Source organism: Scomber japonicus, chromosome 11 (genome assembly GCF_027409825.1).
Source record: "Scomber japonicus isolate fScoJap1 chromosome 11, fScoJap1.pri, whole genome shotgun sequence".
NCBI classification, from domain to species: domain Eukaryota; kingdom Metazoa; phylum Chordata; class Actinopteri; order Scombriformes; family Scombridae; genus Scomber; species Scomber japonicus.
In genome coordinates this window covers 20,523,197-20,540,721 of record NC_070588.1, presented here as the reverse complement: position 1 = coordinate 20,540,721, position 17,525 = coordinate 20,523,197, and the positions used below count along the sequence as shown (strand labels likewise).

At 38.0% G+C, this 17,525-nt stretch overlaps 2 protein-coding genes across 2 annotated transcripts; one reads left to right on the top strand and one right to left on the bottom strand.

Moving 5' to 3' along the window:
* Positions 1-657: 657 nt before the first annotated feature.
* Positions 658-6,535, bottom strand: gabpa (GA binding protein transcription factor subunit alpha). The gene is made up of 10 exons (XM_053329229.1): positions 6,145-6,535; positions 3,893-3,992; positions 3,657-3,801; positions 3,398-3,482; positions 3,048-3,272; positions 2,738-2,932; positions 2,485-2,541; positions 2,235-2,357; positions 1,627-1,819; positions 658-1,520 (listed from the first exon to the last, which is right to left on the bottom strand). The coding sequence occupies exons 2-10, from the start codon at positions 3,967-3,969 to the stop codon at positions 1,298-1,300; spliced, it is 1,323 nt and encodes a 440-aa protein (XP_053185204.1). The 5' UTR covers positions 3,970-3,992; positions 6,145-6,535; the 3' UTR covers positions 658-1,297.
* A 2,754-nt stretch (positions 6,536-9,289) lies between these two features.
* u2af1 (U2 small nuclear RNA auxiliary factor 1) lies at positions 9,290-15,806 on the top strand. The gene is made up of 8 exons (XM_053328510.1): positions 9,290-9,347; positions 10,765-10,852; positions 12,055-12,121; positions 12,449-12,498; positions 12,993-13,091; positions 13,215-13,348; positions 15,242-15,334; positions 15,484-15,806. The coding sequence occupies exons 1-8, from the start codon at positions 9,304-9,306 to the stop codon at positions 15,605-15,607; spliced, it is 699 nt and encodes a 232-aa protein (XP_053184485.1). The 5' UTR covers positions 9,290-9,303; the 3' UTR covers positions 15,608-15,806.
* Positions 15,807-17,525: the final 1,719 nt, after the last annotated feature.

Here is a 17,525-nt window from a genome sequence, read left to right as displayed (position 1 = left end):
TCCTAACCCCCATCTCTCATGTTTATCCTCTTTTTATCTGGCTGTGTCAGCAATATTTTTCAGTGCAGCACTTTGGGACTCTGTGTGTGACTATTTGATAAATCGACGGGACTTGATGGGCCTACACAGATCAGAACAGTTTTCCAGATGGTCCATCTCCTCTCACGCATCGCTGGTACACATTCCTTCACCAAATCTCACAAACACATTCTATTTTTCTACATTTCCTGTGTATACATGTACAGCGCTTCAGTGACTGATATCTCCCTCCCTGCTTTACCTGTTCAATCTCTGAATAGTCCTCATGAAGAGGTGAAGAGTTACCATTACATCAGCAGAGACACACATCCCTAACCCTAAATTAAGTTATTAAGGCAGTGAACATGAATGTGACATGCATTTATACCATAGAAATACAACACATATCACCTCTCTACACCATATCCACATGTACACACTAGAAGCTCTTAATCAGATGAATGTTTGACATTTGTACTGACACTCACTCTGGGTGTCTCTGGAGGCTAGTGCTAAAATATGATGCCCCCCCCCCCACTCATTGATTCAGTGACCTTCATCTGTGTAGTTAAATAAACCATTTGCTTAGAGTAAGGAGCTTTCTACACTCACTATACCATGAATAAAATTTTGAATGTACATATAGATTTCTGTCTGTCATTTTCACTTTTTAAATACATACTTAGATCTCAAAGGCAAATGGATTGAATGAGAGACTTTAAGAAAAATGCTTGCCACTTTATTCCCCCTAGTGGACAAAAAGGGTCCAACAATTTAGGGAACAAACACTAAATAAAATACAAAACAGGTCCTCTATAAATGGAAAATATGAAAATACAGTTGCCCTTGTGGCTATCAAAAACATGAAGTACCGGTATATACAGTGGAAACAATTCTTAACTACAGACGAGGAAAATATTACACAAAGCTCCAATCTGGGTTTTCAGTCAACACGTTCAAGCTTTCAAGCACGTTCAAGCATTCACACACTCACACAAAACAGCATTTCTCAGCACACACACATTCACCCCCTCGTCCTGAGCACGCTTCTGCTCTCGGTTAGAGTTAAAGAAAAGCTAAAAAAAAAAAAAAACTTTACCTGCCTCAGTCTAACTCGAAACTTGAAACTGTAAAGACGCCAAAGTTAATCCACAGTGATCGCGGATCAGCTTCGCATTTCTGTGCCTAATGAACAAAGTTGAGTCAAACAGAAGAACGTTGGTTTGATTTCCAATCATTGGTGGAGAGTAAATTGAAGAGCGCTGGGATGCAGCCTCCTTCAACTGTCCTTGTCAAGTGTAGTGGTGGCCAGGGTCACTGTAGTGATGGGCTGAGCGATGCCGTGCATCTGCATGCGAGCCAGTTTCTTCTGTTCACATTCAGTCACCAGGTTGTTGAGCTCAGCAGCACTGTAGCCAATCAGAGTCCTCAGGTCGCACACAAATTTGTAGACAAACCGCTTGCCCTGCACTTTGCTGATCATGTCTCCGTCGTAGTAATACCTAAAAAACGAAAATACAGTCAGAATCTAGCTGCAAAGGTTTATTGCCATGTTTTAAAATTTCAGTGAAACCTCCATCACAATAAAAACAAACAGAGGAAACAAACCTGAGAGCTCTGCTGAGTTTCTCATAGTTCATTGTTGGCTTGTTCTTGCGTTGGCCCCATTTTTGTGCCACAAGCTCAGGCTGGTTGAGTTTGAACTCTCCCTCCTCGCCCACCCAGGAGATGCAGTCTCTTGCATCTTTGTCTGTCAGCAGCTCTAGCAGGAACTGCCATAACTGGATCTGACCGTTGTTGCCTAGAGTCAGAGAAACACAAGATTCAGTTTTCTTACAGTATTATCATTTATTAAATTATATAATTCATTGTTTAGTCAATGAAATATCAGAAACAACTGAAAACTGTCTAAAAGGCATTTCCTAAAGTCAAAGATTGCCATAACCCAAATACACTTAGTTTACTATTACACAAGACAAACAAAAGAAGCAATTCCTTATAATTGAACTTTTGGCACAAATAAAAAACAACAAAAAAGACTGAAAAACCTGCTCTGCATATTTTCACATCTGTATGCACCTGGACATCTGCTAAGCAAAGCAACTTTACTACCAAATAGTCAGAGCAAGACAGAGGTCTCTCAATGGACAGAGCATTTACTGAAGCGCTTAAGCTGCTTTATAAAAACTACAAACAAAACAGTCCCTGTTCACTACCTGTGCGGTTGCCAGGTGAGCTGCGCTCCTCTCCGGAAATACGGGGCGTTCTGGGGCCGCGATTCTGCTTCAATACCTTTATGGCAGTGGGTGTGCTGACCTGAGCCGGGATTATCTGCACAGCTGGAGACAGACACAGGAAAGTTAGATTGATATGTCACTGTGTTTAACAACCTGAGTAACTTGTGACGGGTCAGATCTAGTTCATAGCTGAGTATCTGCAGGTTTCAGGACCTTTTGTTGCACTTACGTTGATCAATGGTGACAGTGGCGTCCCCTCCAGACTGGTCCTGGCTTGCCAACACATCTGAAATAAATACAAAAAAAGGGGATAAAGATAAATTCTGCATAGAATCAAAACATGACTCTCCATAATACAAGGATGATCCAACTTTGTTCCTCATTGTACATCTGTTTACCTCTAAAAACACACTGCCAACCATTAACATTGTGTATACTGGACACCAACACTCTCAAATCTCAAACAGCTCCCTCTGACTTACATTTACGTAGAAGCTCCAGGTGACTCCAGAGTATTTCTCCATTAGGCACTTTCTGAAGGAACTCGTCCTGGCTGAAAGAGCAGAGGTCTCGCCCTGGGATGTGAATGCTGCCAATTTCCATCTCATCAATGTTAAATTCCTTCATTACCCACACAGCCCAGTGGATCACCTGGTCAGCGGTCCAGAGAATGGGGTCTGAGGAGAGAAAAAGAAACCTCATATACTAAGAACTACTACAGTATATATATTTGTCTCCATATTAAGGACTGTTTTTCCCCACAGCAAGGTACTTTAATTATGCGTCTCTTACCGTATGGTATGCCGAGGCGGACCTGCTCTTTGCGGTAGCCTTCAAGTGCTGCGGCCCAGCGTGTAACCTGCTCCGAGGTCTCATCAGACAGGGCAGATCTATCCACAGCGATGAGTTGTCCCTCCTCCACCAGAGTTGCCTCCTCCCCGGCTGCATCTGGATCGATCACCACCTCTACCGTCTCCACCGGCTTCACAATTTCCAAAATGTTCAACTTCTCCTCACCTGGACAAAAGCAAACACACAATTAGTGAGTAAGCTCAATGTGTGTATGTGCAAATAAGTGACCTTTGACGCATGCTGGCAGTCATTCATGTGGATTTTGTTATGGTTTCTGGTTAGATCGGTACCTGGTTTGGTTATAATCTGCATGCTGAGCTGCACTGTGCCATCTGTCTTTACTCCCTGATCGAAGAGGCTGTGATCAGGGTGCAACTGAAATGAAGAACATAACAGAGGAATCAGAGACAGAGAAGTCAATATATGTTGTAGTTCAAGGTATGACTGATCTCCTGACTATTAGACTCACATTGCACACCTGAGTACTGTTTTTTTCTCTCTACATTAAATGATAAAGAGATGTTAAAATGCTCTATTAATTTATGTTACCTGAATATCCTGCAAACAGATCTCATATGCATCCAGTGACATCTGGATACGGGGCTCCAAAAGCTTCTTCAGATTGCCGATTGGCTCGTTGATGTCGATGTCTTGCTGGATCAAATCTGATGCGGTGATGGTGTGCTCCTCAACGCTACAGATGAAAAGAAAAAGAGGAAAGAACTGTAGATGTGTAGTTCCTGCAAGTGCAACGGTATGTGATTAAAATACATATATTTCCTCACCCTTCTTCAAGGCACCCCTGTTTCTCCCGTTCATCGATCTCGATCTCTATCATCTCTTCTGGTTCACTTTTAGACATTCTCTTTTCAACAGAGAGCCAAGCTGCAGGAAAGCAATGACAGAGATGTTAAACAGTCTTTATTGTGACTAATTTGAACGTATCTTATCAAAAACACTTAAGAAGGACCAAAAACATCAGAAAGGAACAAATACACAGTAAATGTTATTCAAAAATATTGTATGATGTTCCATGATCTAACGGCTTGATGTGTCAATTGACAGAAAAGGGACAACAATTAAATATATATAATAATTAATAATTTATGAATCAAAAACGTCAAATACTCTTATTTCAGGCCCTCAAATGTGAGGATTTGACTATTTTCTATGTTTTATATCATTGTAAAATCAGTATTTCTGAGGTTTTAAGCACTTTAAATTGCCTTATCGTTGAAATGCGCCATACAAATAAATTTGCCTTGCCTTGTTGATCATTTGACAGCACCTGACCTGAAGCTACTACATTGGGCTTTGAGTTGAGTTGTGATTTTCAGACATTTTATCACCAAAGTAATGAATAAAAATAAATGATTACAAAACAGATAACAATAATAATATGTTAGCTAAATTGTAGCTAACCTACAGTGGATTTTGGGGAATTTTACTGTTTTTCAAACTCCTTAAGACAGACCTTTATTATGTATTTAGTGTAGACTGAGGTATGTCAAACAACAGTATCAGGCTATCTTGGGTGTTGATTGTCTATGGGATCAAATCATGATCTCATAGGCATCCAGGAAGTCAGCAAAACTAAGCAAGTGAACTAAGGAGGCGTGTGAGCCCACCCCCACATTTAAAAACCTGGAACCATCATTTTACTGCATTTATTTGCTTGAACACTTATTTAAATTAGTAACTGATCATCAAAATAGTTTTGAAGTAATTGTATCCACTAATTCTTTAATTGACTTAACAGGCACAGCTCAACTGTTCTTTAATGCCATAAAGATTAAAAACAGAAGATTTTAACTATCTTCTCACTATCAAATAACACACACATAATGTTTATCTTACAAAGAAAAGTTGCTGCAGTGATGATTTATTTATATACAATTAGAAGCCCAAGTAGTTTTACTAACTGATGACTCAATTATAACACAGAGAACATATAATAATAGCTTGAGGTATATGACAGTATGTAAAGTGTGCATGTTGTGAATGTGAGAGAGCAGTGATAAAGGCCTCTCAGCCTCGACTCCTCATTGGCCGTCTGGGACAGTTCACTGACTGCTCCAGCTGCTAACATTAGCCCACTCGAAGGCGAGGCTTTGGCGTCTAGAGGCCAAATGCTAGGCCATTAGTCAACAAAAACAGTGACCAAACATGACTACACAACAAGGAAAGCACACAAAACTAAGATTTAAGCCTCGGACTACACGTGTCGCTGCACTGAAGCTGGTGAATAGTTGCAGGTCCGGGGCGAGGCAGCCCGTTACACAACCGAGGGCACCGTCGAGCTAAACAACCATTAAATTTATCCTAAATAAGCGTCGCGCTTCATAACTTTAACATTTTTCACGTTAAATCGCACTTTAACTCTGCGTGTAGGAAACTTTTAAAAACGGAAATAGAATAAACGGAAACAAAACAGCATAGGGCAAATGGAAAGGAGCCGGAAATCCTGGCTAAGGTTTACTGCGTTGTTAAGACTTCCGAGAGCAGCCGCGATAGTAACACGACACGAGCTTTTAGAGGAAAAATAAGACCACAGAGCAGCTCCGACAGCACCAATACTCCGAAACAACACTCTCGGTTAACCAGACTACAACTAAAAGGAGAAGCAAGGACTAAAAAGCGGTATTAATCGACTCTGGATGTATACGTACTGTGTGTTTGTAGCCAGACGGTGAAGCAGCGAGCAGCTACACAGTTAGCAACAACGCTAAAACTCAACTGGTACACGAGTTGGTCCGGTTTCTGATTTCTAGATCACACCAGGGGCTGATAACTAACCCGTAGACACTAGTTATAGCCTGGCATTAGTTAAAGCGAGCTTTGTGTGTTTGTAAATATAGGTGGCCTCCTCCCACTAATGCTAACAAGGAGTCGTCAACAACAGCTAAGCTACGCTAAGCTAAGCTAGTAGGCGACAAAATAGCGGGAAGAGTCCCAAAGCACGACAAATACATCTCCCATCCAGATGAATACATTTTTTCCTCCATTACAAACGCATCCTTCTTTGAATTATTCATACCTCTTAAAAGCCAGTCCTTAAAAGATCTTGGTAAATGTTCAACTGTGGGAGATATGCAGCCAAAATTCTCACACAGTCGAGTCGATTCATGCAAGTTTTTGGTGAAGTACACTCAGGAGGGGCGGAGACTAACCGGCAGCACTGAACTTACTCTAAAACTTCTACTGAAATACACATGACTTGGTCGACTTGTCCTTATTTTTGTCGTGTACTACAGTCTTGTTGTATTATTTGTTTATGGACATGTGCTCGGTAGTAAGGTGTGCTCACCGGTTTAAACTTTGGTGTGATAATAAAGGAGGCCTGCGTGGTTTCCCATAAGCGGTAAACTCAACTGATTACATATTCATTATTTCTTGGTTGATTACATGAAAAATATTGCCATGTTTTTCTCTCCACCAAGTAACATGCTCTAGTCTATCCTCATTAGTGAGTAGAATTTTCCTATTGTTTGTTCCAAGATATTTAGAAATCCGAAGTCCATGTGTAGGATATGTTTAAAAGCAATTATTGGGCATGAATATTGGTGGTAGGGCTGGTACTGGATTTTTGGGGTTGATGCCAATGAGATATTAAAAAAAATTCCAACATAGATATATCAGCTGATATTTTTACAGAATATACACATAAGCACACATTTTTGTAATGATCATTTAAATATGGTTATCAAATACTTTTGATAAAGATGTGTAATGGATGCAGGATTTATGGTGGGGGTCTAGTTCAGTGTGGCTTTGTTAAGGAATGTACACAGCGTAACCATAAGGTATTAACAGTATTAAAGATAGATGTTGACATAGGCTCCCTTGACAAAACCTCAATTATGGGTAAAAATACAGGTCTCACCATGGGGCCATGGTGAGAGTTTCAGTCATTTGCCATACAGACAACATGGTCATGTTGGGGACCCCTCAGGGGCCTTTGCCAATTGCTCATTTACCTGGTTTTTAATCTATAAGAGCATGTTTTGTTTTGACATATGTAGTATTTAGTGTTTTAATGTCTTTGGTAAAACAATGTGACGGTTGTATTAATGTGCTTTTTTATGACAAGTGGAAACTGCTTAAGTGTTTAGTTTAGTTTATTTCGGTCACCAAACTCAAAAACACAAGTACAAAGCAATCAATCTTATGTCCGTGTTCCTTGTCCCTCATCTTAGTGATACATATGAAACTATGTGAATCGTACATAGGTTCATACTGTTACTTTTCTGTTAACCTGCTGGGAAATATTATCCAAAGGACAAACCAAATGGACATAAATGTGATAAGTGTTGTTTTGTAAATGGTCTGCTGTTTCTGTTGTTACATTTTTGCCATCGAGTTGTGAAATAATAAATTTATCTGGATAAGATCCATCTGCTCTCTGTCTTTTCTGTCAAAATATTACTCCATGGGGATGACAAGGGTTAGTCTTTTTATTTTAAGATGACATGATGAAATGATATCACCATATAAAATTCAGAATATTGTGGAAGACTATTTGGATCTCATGAAACCATTTGTATAATCCATGCTTCAATTGAAAAGTGTCAATGTGCATTAACTTTCAATGCTCCTCAAACTACACAGGATACAGTCGGCTCTTAGAAATCTGCATTCACATGAAATCACTCAGTGGTCTTTACAGTGTAACAAAAGTAAATTAACAATATAAGATAATGTAAACAATCCAGAAGCAGCTTGTTTTAATGCCACTCCTAACCATAACCTATACAGCCAATGTCTTCATAAATACTTACCAATCTATCTATCATTAATTATGTACTGTATGATATCAACTCTTGTTTCGAAAATCACAGTCGAGCCTGGAAATGGCCGATATTGTCGAACATGTCTTGCCTTCAAAAATACAAAAACCCACTAATTAAATAAAAAAAATACTTATACACTTTAACTGCATACATAACTTAATTTGTTTTTAATATCTTGAGGGTAATAATAGTGGCCAGTTTTAAGGTGACTTGTACAGTGGACATCCAAAATTAAAAAATGTTCCCATTCATCAGATCAGCCTGAAATGAATTAAATACATTAACTGTTTTATTATCCCAGAGCAAAACTGGTTTACAGTGTAAAAGAACAGTCACAATCACAATGTGTCTATATTTAAGACATAATCTACAAAACACTACAAAGCACTGCCCTGCAGTTGTTAATGATGTGCAGTGATTTCATATCAATGTGGTGCATTCATTCTAGTGCAGTCCATTATACAATAACGGCTCGCTTTTATCCTTCAGTTTTCCATCTTGAATAACAGTTAATTACAATTTAATTAACAGCATGAGGACAGTGCAGAGCACTGAGTTTATTCTGACATATTATTTGTGTATTAACCAAATATCCTGTACAAGAGTTGGCAGGATGATGTATGTACATAGTTTGACACCAGAAGCGTCTATTCACATTCATCTGCTGAAGGATGACAGATTCTATGTCCATCTCTAAGTTTAAGGGGCATACCTATGAGCATGATTTGTAGCATCACAACTAGTTTGAAGCCAGTATATAATTTACATAAGTGTGATGTGGAAACCTGACACCTCCAGTGCACATACACTGAGAATGGACTTTACAGTGAGGTGGGAGACATTTTGTATCCAGCAGCTTGACTTTTGAAATTAAACACATTTGCATATTCATAGATTCTGATATTTTTTATTGAGATAGAAGGAGAAGATGCAATTTTAAGGATTTTTAACAGGGGAACTGAACATTTTTTGTGGAGAAACATGTCAGAAACTGAAATTGAAAGATGGCGGCTGCAGCCAGGCCAGGTGCTGGCAGGACAGGGTGACTATTTAACATCAGTCCAGGGACAGCAGATGTAAAATAGCCTTTTGGCTAATTCTGGCATGTTTACATTTTGTTAAAATGTTTTATTAATGTGCATTGTCCCTGATTTCTAAACCTTTAAAAAGAAGGTTTTTAGATGTCCTAAAACATGTCTGGAGGGGATCTTTAACTTTGAATTAAAGACTTTTACCTATAAAGGAGTATTTTTAATGCAGTATTAAATAACTTTGACTAATTAGTTAATTACTTATGTTTGTATATATATTTGCAGGTTGTGTGCAAGGGGAGGGTAGGCTTTTATTGTGAAGGGTTCAGGACGGAAGTTTGTCATCGCTGTTGCTGTTTGAACAGACCGGCCAAGATGGCGGAGTACCTGGCGTCCATTTTTGGGACAGAAAAAGATAAGTAAGTACCTTATATTGCCTCAATTTATTGTTAAGCAGTATTTGTTAACCACTTTCCCCAAAAGCCCTCGCTGACTAGCGCCGCTGCGTATGTAAATATGTGTTGTTTGCAGCCTGTAGGTGATACAATGGCTGTGGCGGCTAATGCTAGCAAGCTAACAGTACAATACCGCGCCGCTGCTGCTAACCTCACGTTAGCTTGCTGTTAACATCAGGGTGCTGAGCAGTGCCGGAGTGCGCGTAAAGCACGGCCAAGTTACTTTTCCTGAATTAAAATACAACGACCTTACTGGTTAAACTAGAGTTAAGCTGATATTCTTGCTATCCCTTTTACCTTGTAGCAGGAGAGAGACTTTTTTTACACCCTGTTTTTCTTAAACAAGTACATGTAGCGTTATGCGCTCAAAATTAGCTCCTCACTGCCTTATTAACCCAAGCAAACTGGTCCCCAAACCCTCAATATCTTAAACCTAATCCCTTTACCGTGTGATTTCACAATAATTATCTTAAAGTTAAAGGTAAAGAGTGAGAACAGATGCTCGATTCATTCATTTATCTGAGTGTTTCCCATAGAAGTGGCCATCTCATCAAATATCTTTGCTCTGGCTAGCCTCACCAACTCTTTACAAAATCAAATAATTGGCATGTAGTAATGGGCACTCTGCTATGGCTGGGTGCTGCTGGGGGTTTTCTGACATTGGATATTATACAAGACTCAAGTTATGAGCCATGAAATAACTTTTTCTAAACAAAATGTTCTAAAATTAAAACAAAAACATGAAAATCTTTAGGTACAAAGTCATCAAAGAATAACAAAACAACATAATGAACCTGACCGGGCATCTGGTACTGGACCCCATTATGTATATTTTACCATTAAATAGGGTTTGGATTAAGTGGTTTAGTGTAAATGAAGACAATAGGAGGGAAAATTACACTATCTCATGCAAGTCAGATCATATTTTCATCCTTAAGATCTTAAGATCATCTGACAAGATGATGGTCATGCATAGATGGGGCTGGTATGATTTATTTTAGCCTTATATAACACAGATTGAAATGATTGTGAAATAATAATGTGTACTTTCAGGCAGCACATTTATCTAGATGTGCACATCAAAATATAAATAATTGTTAGACAACCAAGTTCAGACCCTGGCATGGCAAGCCTCCATGCTCACATAACGCACTGCTGTCAAGTTCACAGTGGAAATAATGTTTTGTGCAGTTTGTTTTAGTCATAACTTTTGTTAAGAAACTTGGTGTTTATGTTGAAATAATTGGAGAAAGAATTGACCTCAAATTTGGTGGATTTTCAAGTCACATGAAAACAGTGTTATTTGACCTATTGGTGCAGAGAATTTGTATGCTATCATGTTTGCTGCATCTAATTTTCATTATTGCCTCTTTTTCCCCAGAGTGAACTGCTCTTTTTATTTCAAAATTGGTGCCTGCCGACATGGAGACCGCTGCTCCAGATTACACAATAAGCCGACATTCAGCCAGGTAAGATCCTTTTTTTGGTCCTTTAAAATATCCTGACATTTAATTTTTAGATGATGATAGTTATTCAGTGTCAGTGTCTAAACAGTAGAGAAAACAATATTTTTGTAATGTATAATAGAAATGATGATGCAGTTAGTGTTCGGGCTATATGAGTAAAATTGATTTGACTTGCACCTAGTTGCAGGTTTTGCTGTGATCCACACACCCTAGTTAGATATTTAAATCCTACTAAGACCAGGCAGACAACAGGACAGGTGTGAAGGTCAGATATTCCATCTCAATGGAATCTATATCATTCATCTTTAATAAAACTTTATTCATTTATTCTGGTAACACTATTTGTTTGTGAATTTCCTAATTAAAGATTAGGTTTGTGTGCTTTGGGTTATAGATTATACTATTTATAATTTTAATTATAGGAATATAAAATTCAGAATTTCACATAATGATAAAACTCACAAAATATTAAATTATTTTTAAAAAACACAAGCAGAAGGTCTTTAAGGCTCTCCTTGGCCTTAACTACCATCACTTTTACTGAGCTGTGAATGTCAGAACTTTTAAGTGGCAAGTGATTGACCACATTAAGAGGGTGAAATATGCTTTTTTTTGTGGCTAAATACAGAAATTAATATTTCAGAATACACACTGTCTATGTTGCTTATTTCAAAACTAAGTAAACCCCTAACCCAATTCCAGGTATGATTAATTTGTTACAACCCTTTATACCAAAATGTGGAAGAAAAGAGAAGTTCAAACCTTGACTTCATTCTCACCTCCACACACCTGGCCAACCATGCCTGCAGTGGGTGTGTCTGTTTGGGAAAGTTACAGTCACACACAGATGCACATATTCAAACATCTAAAAGGTGCTGACAGTGATGAAATAATTGTGTTAAAAACACAGTGGAAGGTTGCTCCCAGGCAATACTTGTTTATTGATAGTCAAACAGTCATTTATAGATCTGTCAGGACAGGCTCTTTGGTCTGTGGTTCCATTGAAATCTGAAATTGTGTACTTCACAGTTGAAGTTATTATTTTAATGATTGCTATTTAACACTTTTCAGTGTGACTGAATTGATTTTGCTTTTATTTAATAGTTTTTTAATATATTTTTTAATAATATCAAAAAAGTCCTGATGTTGATACGCAGACCTAATTAAAACAAATTCATCTTGATAATGTACATCTTGTGTTTCAGACAATTGCCCTCCTGAACATTTACCGCAACCCTCAAAACAGTGCCCAGTCTGCCGACGGTCTGACATGTAAGTGTTAATCTCTGGCCCACCGAAATCTAACTTTCTCTAAGATTATACATTCATGTTTTCTCATCCCTGCTCTAAGAACAATGTAAAACTGCACAAGTCATTTATGATCACTCTGGTAGAGGTGTGTATTAACCTGCAGATAGTTTACTAAATCAAAAACTATTTGTTGTTTTATCATGAAAACAGTATTAAAGTCCAGGATTTAAGTTTCTATCAGTTTGTGTAACAGACCAGAATTTGTTGCAGAATTTATGAAATATATCTTTCCTGAAGCATGTTTAGTTGTTTTGTTTTCTTATCGTTATTCTCTGTTATAACCTACAGGTGCCATCAGTGACATGGAGATGCAAGAGCACTATGACGAGTTTTTTGAGGTAATTCATGCCATGGTTGTCTCATGTAGTGCAGTTTTCAAATCATAACTACACCATCTTGCAACTGGTACATTTTCTTTACTTTTACAGTACTCCGTCAAGATCAGCTTAAACTTTTTACAATATGTAAAGATTGATGAATTCTATTTTATAATATCAGGGAATTCTTACATAAAGCATTGAATGAATGGTGTGTAAACCATATGACCTGGCTTTTATTATTGCAGGATCCATTTTACACTAAAACGCATGTAGCAAAAATTTCTATCATCACTTGGCTAATATTGCCATTGAGTTAACTTTGCATGTCCACCGTATCGCCAAGTATTCTTTGTTTAAACAATCGCATCTGAGAAAACTGCATTATTTATATGTTTATACTCAAAACCCAATTGAAAGTTGAAGTTGTTGGTTTGTTAAAAAAAAAAAAAAAAAAAAAAGATCCATTTTGCATTGTACTCATGATGTCACATGTTTCTCTGCTGTCCTCTCAGGAGGTCTTCACAGAGATGGAAGAAAAGTACGGAGAGGTGGAGGAAATGAACGTGTGTGACAACCTTGGGGACCACCTAGTGGGAAATGTGTATGTGAAGGTGGGTGTCTGGCCTGAAAAGCACATGTTGCTGCTACTGAAATGCCCTGTCTTTTAGCTCGTATATGCAGAGCCTGTAATTTTCCTCCTCAAATACTGTCCGTCTCTTGGTGGCCCTTTGTAGTTCCGTTATGAAGAGGACGCTGAGAAGGCCGTGATAGACCTGAATAATCGGTGGTTTAATGGGCAGCCCATCCATGCTGAACTGTCTCCTGTCACAGACTTCAGAGAAGCCTGCTGTCGCCAGTATGAAATGGGGTGAGTGTTAAGTTACAGAACAGAGTTTATATACCGAATACAGTGGAGTCCAAAAGACTGAGACCACCAGTCAACATACTTCTTTTTTTGTTTGTTTGTTTTGAATGTAATACTATATTTTTCATGACAAATGATAATATGAACTACGTCTTTGGCCAGGGTCAAAATATTAGAGAAACATACAGAAGATAACATTCAGTGTCCAGAACAGAAAAATGCTTTTATTTTAGAAATAAGTAGTTTTTTTTCTTTGAAGTCTGTGTGATTTTCAGACCTGCCCACTAAATCCTGAACACAGAAATCTTGAAACAGTTTGTGAAGCCTAGCTCCACAAATTTCAAATCTAAATGGTTTAAATGCTTTTTACACCTTTTTTTTTTTTTTTAGAAATACATTTATGACCTATTCAATGTTTGCCTTTTAAAGACCGTGTAAAGTGAATTCAAAGTCTTGGCTTCAAGTTTTGAAGCTTGATAGAAAGGCAGTCATCATTTGTTCAAACCTGGATATTCGTATACAGATGCTGACAATTTCAGCAGCACTGAGGGGACAGATTCACAGTATCAAAAGCTTTCAACAGATCAATAAATAGGGCCTCACAGTGTTGCCTTTTATCAACATTAATTCCTGATGAAAGGGGAGTGTTTTCTAACTATTTTGAAATAGATGTTCTTAAAAATAAATCAATTCTTGTGAATGCCCCTTGTCATATGTTCAGTGTTTTTATAGGTTCCAACCTAAAGCTTTTGTTAAGAGTCTCTATATAAGTATAGAGATTAAAGTTCTCTGTACGACGGATTTCCGCCAATTGGACTGGCAAAAGGCCGTAAATGAGATTAATGCAGATCCGATGAGAATTACAAAGATATAATAAAAATATATAATGTGATACCCTACATTATTATCACAACAAACACACAGCAGACGTGTGCAGCCCTCAAGTCAATTTCCAAATATCACTAAATTGTTATAATGGTATTGGAAGTAAGCAGACCATTAATGCATCTAAATTACTGAGTGAAGTTCTCCACCGCTTTGCTCTGTCAGTAAGCAGCTACAGAGGTAGTGGTTACAGGATGCTGTTTTGTTAGCTGTTGTCGAGCGAGGTAGAGGGTGAATGAGTCGAGGGAACGGTGACAGTAAGAAAGCCGGTGAATCAGATCATTAAAATGTTATTTTCTGATTGTTTCACAACGGTAACGTTCAACAGCACAAATAAACTTTCCCACACACCTCCACTCAACTCTGCAGCTCCATCTCAAACCTCTGAATCTGAAACACCAGTGTGCTATTTAAAATTACACAGCAGCAATATTACACTGGTTTTGGGTTAGGGTATAATTTAATCCACGCAAAAAACTAGTGGTTACTTGATTTTCATTTTAGAATACAAACGATTAAATTGAAATACAAGCTTCTTTTTTTTTCTGGTCAAAAAGGGATGAGTAGAAATTAAAATGTTCATATTTAGAATAATAAAAGATAAAATCACTGGTAAACAGAAGTCTCAACGGTCTGACGGACTGTTTGATTTTTTTATAATGTTAACTTTTTTCTGAAGCCCATGAGGTAAAATAAAACAAATGATTTCTGAACATTTATACCTCAGACCCCCACTGTGGTTATATACACCATATTATTGCCTGCAAGCTCTTCCATTTCATTTAGAAAAGAGCAGCAATGGTTAGTGGGTGAAATATAATCTTGTTCAGCTGGAGAACAATTAACCTTCTTCTCAGCTAATCCCTGTAAGTATGTAGCATGTCTTTGGTTTTAAATGACTCATCAGCAAAGCTCATCTGGTGTAACATGCGTCTGCAGTTGACAGTCTTCACACTTCTGCCATGTCCTTTTCTTATCTGCTCTAATCTAAGTGTCTCTCTCTCTCCATAGGGAATGTACTCGTGGTGGCTTCTGTAACTTCATGCATCTGAAGCCCATCTCGCGTGAACTGAGGAGAGAGCTCTATGGCCGCCGGAGGAAGAGGTACTAATATAATCATTACCTTTACGCTCACTTAGGGTAAACCTATCCGCATATTTGTGTTTGCAATTTATAAAAGCAGAGCAGCCTCAGTCGGGATTTGGAAGTATTGATTTTTAACAAATTATAATCACCTTTCTTCATTTCAACAGCCGTCATAGGTCTCGGTCACGATCGAGAGAGAGACGATCACGTTCAAGGGACAGAGGTCGAGGAGGTGGCCGTGATCACGAGAGACGTCGCTCCAGAGACAGAGAGCGTTCAGGACGATTCTGAACCACAAGCCATGACTACTTGTCCTTCCATTCCTGTTTCCCCGTAACCATCCTCACTCTTTTTTTAAGTTTGTACCTTCCCCGATCTACTCTAGGACGAATTGACAGGTACCTGATTTTGAAGCTGTGACAGCATTGATGAATTGATGTATTTTGTTGATTTCTGAAATGACTTTCACCTCATTAAATTTAAAATTTTTACTTAACACAAATGGTTTATGAATCTCACTTCTCATTACCTGAATCTCTAAGTTAGGATGCCAGAACATCTTTGTGTAAATGTACACACTGACTTTTACACCAAACATTCCAACTCATTTGAGTGCACGGGTTGCTTTTTCAAATGAATAGTCTGCTAACATCACCTGATACAAATAACAATGGTTGACATTACTGGTCTTCAAACTCATATTTAATTAAAACAGCAAATACAGTGGGGGAAATAAGTATTGAGTGACTATATGGAAATATATTGAGTAAATATATTTGCAATGAGGGTATTCACATGAAAGTTTCACTGGACTTTGGTATTAACTCAAGAAATCCACGCTTAAAGAAATCAAAACATTAAAGTCCATAAATAAAGTTTTGTGTAATCAAGTGGAATGAAACAGAAAAGTATTGAACACGCTAACTGAAATTTATTTAATACTTTGTGGAGTATTAATTTTGTTTGTGATGACCGCTTCAATATGCTACATGGTGTGTAGTATGATAGCCAAAAAGTTCAACTTTGGTCTTGTCTGACTAGACTACATTTTCCCAGTATTTCATAGGCTTGTCCAAATGTTGGTTTAACCCTTACGCACTGTTCAGGGTCAAATTTATTTGACCCATCTTTTTCATCAGAGAGCTATAAAAACACCCTGAATACTTTTTAATTTTAGCTCGACATTTGGTGACCCCTCCTAATGCAGTGATTTGACTCTTATTTATAAAAAAAAAATTAAAATACTGTTACATTCTTCACATTTAATACCATTATTTTTTTTCTCCATAAACACAAAGTGTAAAAACAGAATAATAAACTCATCTTTCTGAAAGCTTCATTAAGGATTAGTTTTGCTGTTTATCTGTGACTGATAATGACATATTCATGAATGATTTGTTGTGCAGACATTTGGCAGTTACTAATTATGAGGGGATACTCTGGATGTTCTGAATATGAACATGTGTGAGGGTTAAATGAGCTTCAACATACCTTTTCCTTAGTGATGGAGTCTTGCTGGGTGAGCATGTCTAGAGGCTATGGTGGTGGAGTGCATTGCTTATTGTTTTCTCTGTGTCAGTTGTACCTGCTGCCTCCAAGTCCTTCTGGAGCTCTTCCTGAATTATCCTCAGTTCTTGAGCTACTCTTCTAACTATCCTTCTGACGCCCAGGTGAGAAGTCTTGCGAGGAGCTCCTGTGCATGGCCGATTTAGAGTGGAGCGATGTTCCTCCCATGTCCAGGTGATGGCCTCAATAGTCCTTACTGGAAGTCAACAAAAAACTTTGACACATTGATGCAGCTTAGTAATGAACAATAAACAAGCAAAAGAAGTCTGTACAGAAAAACATCCTTTTTTCTTGAGGTTTATCTTTTTGTCTACTCAGGCAAACAAAGACATCATTCATCCTGCTGCCTCTTGGGCTCACTGCTTCCTGTCTGAGGTGTCGTCCATTTGTCCCACAATAATACAAGGAACTAGCAATAAAGAAAATATGATGTAATAAAGTGCCTAGATTGCAACAAGGAAATAGCTCCTACATTAGCTACTACATTAGCTCCACCTCCTACATAAAAAAAGCCTGCTGCTGACACTGTGTTTAATTCAATTGTGAATACAGGACTTTTACTTGTGAAAGATGGTTTATGCACTGTGTTATTGCTATTTTTTACATCAGTAAAGGAGTAGAAATGTTTTTTCCACACCAGTGA

Excerpts from the sequence above, each read along its gene's own strand:
- u2af1 (XM_053328510.1), top strand. The coding sequence starts at position 9,304 with ATGGCGGAGTACCTGGCGTCCATTTTTGGGACAGAAAAAGATAA. Across the intron at positions 12,499-12,992 it reads ACTATGACGAGTTTTTTGAG|GAGGTCTTCACAGAGATGGA; the intron begins GTAATTCATGCC and ends CTGTCCTCTCAG. Across the intron at positions 13,092-13,214 it reads TGGGAAATGTGTATGTGAAG|TTCCGTTATGAAGAGGACGC; the intron begins GTGGGTGTCTGG and ends GGCCCTTTGTAG.
- gabpa (XM_053329229.1), bottom strand. The coding sequence starts at position 3,969 with ATGTCTAAAAGTGAACCAGAAGAGATGATAGAGATCGAGATCGATGAA. Across the intron at positions 3,802-3,892 it reads CAGGGGTGCCTTGAAGAAGG|CGTTGAGGAGCACACCATCA; the intron begins GTGAGGAAATAT and ends TTTCATCTGTAG. Across the intron at positions 3,273-3,397 it reads GCAGATTATAACCAAACCAG|GTGAGGAGAAGTTGAACATT; the intron begins GTACCGATCTAA and ends GCTTTTGTCCAG.